General features: G+C 46.6%; 1 protein-coding gene across 1 annotated transcript; it reads right to left on the bottom strand.

Annotated features, from left to right (window-relative positions):
* Positions 1-1,144: 1,144 nt before the first annotated feature.
* LOC121461289 (arylsulfatase L-like) lies at positions 1,145-3,740 on the bottom strand. Its single transcript, XM_041672285.1, is given in 2 exon segments — positions 1,145-2,402; positions 2,405-3,740. Coding segments are annotated over 2 exon segments (1,746 nt in total). The 5' UTR covers positions 3,666-3,740; the 3' UTR covers positions 1,145-1,917.
* Positions 3,741-7,374: the final 3,634 nt, after the last annotated feature.

Here is a 7,374-nt window from a genome sequence, read left to right as displayed (position 1 = left end):
AAGGTCTGTTGCTTTCCCAAACAGCCATTTTTTTTATCTGTCTCAGGGAAGGATCCCGGCTAGCACCCCCAGCATGGTTCCAGCGCTCTTAAGTGACTTGCTATTTCAGGATGTGAGCAAGCTCCCCCAAGAGACTGCATTCTTCAGGCAGCCTCTGTCCATTTTGAGGTAAAAAAGCTGACAGAAGCCCGTGGGTGGCTGCAGAAACTGCACTATCTGCCAAGTACCACCTGTGTGTCACAGATGTATAAGTGATTTATTCCTGGAAATAGAAAGGGAGTCACCCTATAGGTTTCTTTGGAGGAATTGAAAGGAAGGAGCACATGGGTATACTACAATTACATCAGGAAAACTAGGACTAAGAACATATCATGTCCACAAGACTGAAGAAAAGGTTTAACTCCTCATCTGTACCCTAAAATGTGATAGACACCTAACTTTGTGTTGGTGTGGACTGGTACCAACCTATCATCTGATACCTGGTGTGTGCAGTAGGAACTGAGGACTCCCAGACTCAGCTTAGTCCCCTGCTATTGATACAGCCTTCATGAATGCCTGTTCGTTTCCTGTCTGGCCCTGAACCTGACCTGCCATTCCCTGCTACTGCCCTGCTTCCTGCCCCAGAGTGGTTTGGCCTCTTCACCTCACAGGTCAACTAGTTCTGTTTCTGTTTAAATCCCAAGACACTGATTTCACACCTCTGTCCTTAATGTCAGTGAGATACTTCCCTCACAACATAGGCATATAATCTCTACCCTATGAAGCTTTCAAAAGCAAACAAAGTGAAGAGAAGAAAAGAAATCATTAAGAATAAACAAAGAAACACAGGCATCCTGGGGGGGAATCACTCAGCACGCCATGCCCTTCCCACTTAATCATAAAGATCAGAGTCCATAACCTTAGAGTCACGAAAGTTGGTCAAGCATGGTGGCCCCTGTATTTTCAGTACTTGGGAGCTAGAGAGACAAAAGCCTGGAATTGGCAAGCTTTGGGTTCAGCAAGGACCCTGACTCAATGGAATGTCTGTTGAAGGACACTTGATGTCAACCTCAGGCTACCATGCAAGCTATATGCACATGCACTCCAACATTCATACATACCACAAACAAATGCTTATGTGAAATAAATATTATTTTTTTCCATAGACAAGGGCATTTTTATTGTTATCCAATTTACACCTTTAAAAAGTTGATTTCCATATCCCAAAACATCTTATCTAAGCTTCTCAAAGGGACAATGACAAATGCAAATGTTCCATCAAGGAATGTCATGGTTTGCTAGATTTTTTCCCAATCCAAATTTTGCATAGATTTTGCACCCCTAGGAAACTTTCAGATAAGACTTCAGAAGGTACTAGAGACAAGGCAGATCAAAACTAGCTGTTAACACTCCTGAGTCAAACCACCTACATAAATCTGCAGAAACACCCAACAACAATGCATTACTATGGACATAATGTTCAGTTCTGACACTGATGGACAGGTGAAGTCCCATCATCCCTCAGCCCCTCATGGCATCATGTGAACACCACTCCTAGCAGTCATAACCTCAACCTCGCCCCTATGTCTCCAGTGGGTGTCACATGGGTGTCATTCTTCATGGTCACACCTACACAAGTGGATAACCCTACACCAGTACCCACAAAGCATTGTGATGGCCTTAATATCCAATCCTAAAGGTGATGGACATGTGAGCCCTACCCCACAGACTCACAAGGATGTCTTGTATGGAGTGTCAATCCTCGAGGTCATATCCACACTAGTGGAACACCCTATACTAGCACCCACATTGCACCTCACCCAAAGAACTCCTTGCACCCACACCTATAATGCATTAGGATAAACATAACTTCTGGTTCTGGAGATGATAGACATGTGGGGCCCTGCCTCTCAGTCCCATGCCAGGGTAATGTGGGTGTCACTCCTCGAGGTCACACCCATAGTTTGGGAACTCCCCGCAGAATGGCTGCAGCCATGGACGCCAGATGTTGTAGATGGAGCCCAGCTGCTGGTGGATCTGGCTTAGTGAATGCCACTGCTGAGCTGCCTCCTGCTTCAGTTTCCCCACGACAGTGTGGAACTCGGGTTCTGAGTCAGGCTTCAGTGGGCGGGTCTCACCCGGGTCCGTGGAGAGGTCAAAGAGCAGAGGCGGGTCATGCTCTGTCACATCCCCGATGCATGGGCACACTGCGCTGCCATAGCAGGCGCCGGCCCCTTCTGGGTGGAAGTTCGGGGTCATGAAGTGAACCTTCCAGACTCTTCCTCGGTCGCGCTGCACCCAGCGCGCAGCATGCAGGAACACTTCACAGTAGTGCAGCAGGAACTCATGGTCAGAGTGTGGGGTCTCCCCACGCAGAAGGGGCAGCAGGTTCCGCCCATCAATCACCCTGTCCCTTGGCTCAGTCCCGACCCCAGGAGGACCACGGTGGGGAACACATCCATCATGCTCGTGGGCTCATCCACAACCCGCCCTGCGGGCAGCACCCCAGGCCAGCGGAAGATACCAGGAACGCGGATGCCACCCTCCCAGCCGCCCATGCCTTTGCCACCTCTGTATACCCCGTTCCAGCCACCAAGCTGCATGTGACCCACACGAGACTCCAGGGAGCCACCGTGGTCAGATGCAAAGTATACGAGCGTATTGTCTGTCAGCCTTTCCCGGTCCAAGGCGTCCAGGATCCGTCCTACCATCCAGTCCATCTCCTCCACATTGTCCCCATACAGCCCATGCTTACTCCGCCCCCGGAAGCCTGCAGTGGTCACAAGGGGGACGTGCACGTGCAGGAAGGATACAAACAGCATGAAGGGGTGGTGCTTGTTCCTCTGCAGGAAGGTCTCTGCCTCCCGGAGCATGAGGCCAGTGACCCGCTCCAGGTGCAGGGGCTGCTGGATCACAGTGTGGTTCCTCATGAGGAAACAATCAGCATATATGATGAGGTCACCAACATGACGTGAAGCAGCAAACATGGTGGCTGCAGCAGCCAGGATGAGGACTAGCAGCCACCGTGGTGCACGGAGGAGCCCCGTGAGCCTCCCTGAAACCAGGGTGAGTGCTGCTAATGCAGATGCCTGGCTGCACAGGTACAGCGTGCACAGGTGTAGCGTCACACGCTTTTCTGAAGGCTCTGTCCCGGAGCAGTCCCCCATCATGCCCAGTGGCATCCCCAGGAAGTACTGAAATCCATGACTCAGAGGGTGGTGGCAGTGGTCAGAGGAAGAGTGACAGTTCAGACCCAGGTGCCATTTCCCAATGAGGCCTGTGACGTAGCCTTGCTCCTTCAGGATTTTCGCGAATGTGATCTCCTCAGCAGGAAGGCCGCCAGCACCCGCTGCCCACTGGAGGACACGGTGGCCATTACCAGAAGTCATGCCTGTGCGGATGGGGTATCTTCCAGTGAGGAAGGCGGCCCTGCTTGGCGTGCATACAGCCTCGGCTGCCAGGTGCTGTGTGAGCCTCACGCCACCTTCTGCAAGTCGGTCAATGTTCGGGATCCTGATGGTGCTGTTGCCATAGCAGCCGAGGTCCCCGATGCCCAGGTCGTCTGCCAGGAGCAGGAGGAAGTTGGGTCGAGACTGTGACACGTCCAGGCCTCTGACCAGCTTCAGGCCCAAGAATACACCCAGTAGAGTGGCAAGGTAATTCCAGGTACATAGGTAATGTGGCATGACACTTTCAGCCTAAGGGTTCCGTAAGTGCGGAGCAGCAGGAGCCAGCCGGTTTCAGCCGGTTCTAACCTCTCCTCGGTGTCCGTCCGTTTCCCAGCCCCCCCACCCAACACCCACCCACCAATAAATATTATTTTTAAGAGCAATGCCTAAACTTTGAGATTGTCAGTGTTAGACAACAAATGACTTGCTTGTACAGATAGCATTGGCCCTTTTCGTAGGCGGAATTTTCTGCTCCGCTACCCAGATCCCAAATAAACGACATGGAGATTTCTTATTAATTATGAATGCTCTGCAGATACCTTAGGCTTGTTTCTAATTAGCTCTTAAAACTTAAATTAACCTATTTCTATTAATGTATGTGCTGTCCCGAGGTTCATGGCTTGTTTCCTCATCTTGTACACATCCTGCTTCCTCTTCATCTGACTGTTAACTCTCGGTGCCTCTGCCCATCTTCCCAGCAACCTCTCTGCCTCAAAAATCCTGCCTACCTATTGAACATTTGGGTCTTTATTAACCAATCTGAGTTACAGATCTTTACACTGTACAAAAAAAAATTCCACAACACGTTTTGTTTTAAATACTCAGTAGGTTAAAAGTAAAAGTGTGTGAGGTTATTGGATCTAATGTTCAAAAAAAATTTCTCATTGCCTGAGGAAGTATTTCCATAGCCTTAGGGATAGGACTATCTAGAGTAGATGAACAGTAAAGAATTGAAAAGAGCAGAAGTAAAGCATGTAGGAGAATTAATCTCGAGTCCTGAGAAGGAAGGAATGGTGTTTTAGCCTGACTAGAATCCTTCATTACACAGGCAGGAGAGAGTCACTTCTGATAGGGAAGCAACAGGACAGTATTCCGCCCAGCGTTTTTTCTTTAACCTTTGAGTTCATAGAGATAGGACCCAGACTTCAAACCTTTGTCACTATTAGAGATTGTCTCTATAGAGCAAAGACATATAAGCTGAGAGGCTCTGGAAAGATACCATCATTCAATGCTATGAATAGTAAGATCCTGCAAGGAATGGAACCAACATTCAACTTACAACTTCCTTTCCTTATCCCCCCTCCCCCTACTCTATCTGGGCACCTCAGCATGGGCAGGTCTCCCCACCTGGGCAGCATCAGCGAGGGCAGGTCTCCCTACCTGGGCAGCCTCAGTATATGGGCAGGACCCCTACCTAGGCAGCCTCAGCATGGGTGGGTCTCTGGGCAAGAGTTCTCTGTGAAGAGACAGTGGGAAAGAGCTACTTTAATGGCCATATTGGAGTCCCATCTGAGTCTCTCATTTGTGTGATCCCTGTAGGCCCTCAGGAAGGCTAAAGCAAGAAGGAATGAAACCAAGAAAGGAAACAGAGCCAGGTAGATGTAAAAAGATCTAGAATATAATCATAGCTGTGAGGAACATAAACGCAATGTACTGTTTTTTCTTTCGAATGGAATTCTATCTTTAAAAATGGAAAGTCCAGGCTTCAAGAGTCAAGAAGTGTCTGCATCTCTTGTCTTGGGGTTATTCTTCCCCAAAGTGCGCTGTCAGCTCTGTGAACTGTGGATTCTGGACAAGTTTAGGAATCAACATTTGTCTAAGAGGCACTCAGGATTACATCTTGAAATTTTACCTTGCTAATTAATTGTTCCACATTTACACCTTTTCTTTTAAAATCAATTACATGAGAATGCAAGGCTATCCTCTGACCACCCGGAGGGAGGAAACAGAATCCCCTTTTGCACTGGGAATAAAAACCCAGTGGGGCTTCCAGTAGGTGTTCCAGTCTCGCTTCAGAATCACTATTCGGGCACAGCACCTTTCTATAAAAGCAGGTCTGCTTTGCTGAAGGACTTTGGATTGTTTGGTCATTTCCCGGACACCTCAGATCCATTTCTAACATAATTAAATATCTTTTATTTTACATTTTTTAAAAGTTTCCATTACAGTATACCCCCCACCGCAGGCATAACACAATCATCCCATCAGTTTTGGAGTACAGATCTTCTTGGTTCAGAAGTCACAGCAACTGATCAAGCAAAACAGTACAGAAGTATCTAGGTCTATGAGAATGGTAATGGAGCTATTGACATTTTCCCGGTAGAAGAATGAAGGAGTGGGAAGGGTCCACAGGAGTCTCCTCAGTGGTTGTAGAAATCATTTACCCATGTCCCCCTTTAGCTTCAAGAGGTCTTAGGAGGAACTATTGTTGTCATGAACCAGACAGTAAACGGAAAGAGGGATAGCATTATGCGGCTTCCATGATAAAGTGGGATTTCATAGTAGCTGTTTGGGGTCACCCATGTTCCTGTAATAACCTCCCACCCACGCTTTGCAAATAAACCAATAAACTCCTTAGGTTGTACTTAGCTGCAATCATTGCTTTAGTCTGCCGCTGGTACCTCACTAGGGCTTAATAAACATTGGTTTATATCATCCCAGGGAACAGATAATACAGCAGTCTTTCCCATAATACTTGGACCATGAATAGTTGGATACAAAACAGTGTGATAAATCTTTCAGCCTCAGAGAAATGAAGCAAAGCAAAAATTTATCCCTTAGGAAGGCAGAACCACAGTTTTAAATCACTCTTTATGGTCTTAGCATGCATGCTCTTTCTTGTCTTCCAATTTTCGGCATACAGTCATTATAATCTTCTAAATGTTTCCAAATGGACACAAAGGTCAATGTAAATATTTCCTGTCTCTTTGCTATCCTATCCTTCATGTATCCACTAAATAGCAGCTTTCTGACCTCCAAAAGCACTACCAGAGAAAGGGCTGTGACTGGCCCCTTTAATGCAACAGTTCTCAACCAGTGGGCTAGAACCCCTTTGGGGGTCAAACAACCTTTTTGGGGGGTCATCTAAGACCATCAGAAAACACAGATATTTCCATTACATCTTATAGCAGTAACAAATTACAGCTAGGAAGTAGTAACAAGTATAATTTTATGGATGGGGGTCTCCACAACATGAGGAACTGTGTGCTATCTGTGATGCTGGCCCTCTCTCCTTTCTCTTGTGGCTTCTAGGTTTGGAAGGGTCCAAGGTCTACACTACAGCTTCCCTCACCCTAAGCGTGTGGTAGCTCATTGGTTTAATGTAATCAATTTCATGCATGGTTGGGCTTTCTCTTCCACAAATTGGATCAAACCCTGGAATGCAGATGTAATTCACTTCCGTTCCAAGCCATAATTTGAACAGCTATGGTTTTAATCAGCTTTTAAATAGCAGTTGTGAGTAACATTTTGATTTTCCTTTGGTTCTATCATTTTGGAAAAAAAGAAACGTCTAAATTATATTCCCCAAGTGGTATCCGTGTAGCACCCATTCAAGCTGATAAGCAGGTCATTTGGGGAAAGGGTGTTCTTCTGTGTACAGTGCCAATGGAGTGTGAAATCACTTAATCACTGTTAAAGAGAATCAATGATATCTACAAAGCCTCATATGTGTCTGCTCTTTAATCAAAAACACCAGTTGTAGGAATTTATCACAATACAGTTAGATTGCCAATAAAACATTATTTGTCCTTCATGAAAGGACTGATTGAATAAATTACAGAGTAGGAAGCCACTTAAAGATTGAATTGAGATCAGGTTATGCCCTACTGCTGCCAGTGTGGTGGGGTCATCTGTGGTTGCAGGGACAGATTCTTTTTCTCTACCAGTATAAAGAGTAGAAAGGGAGAGAAACCAAGATTTCAGCACTCAACCAAGTTTTACTAAA

This window comes from Microtus oregoni, unplaced genomic scaffold, assembly GCF_018167655.1.
Source record: "Microtus oregoni isolate MIOR12 unplaced genomic scaffold, Mior012 000022F_ref0000154, whole genome shotgun sequence".
NCBI classification, from domain to species: domain Eukaryota; kingdom Metazoa; phylum Chordata; class Mammalia; order Rodentia; family Cricetidae; genus Microtus; species Microtus oregoni.
The sequence above is the reverse complement of the archived record's forward strand: the minus strand, read 5'-3'. Positions and strand labels throughout refer to the sequence as shown.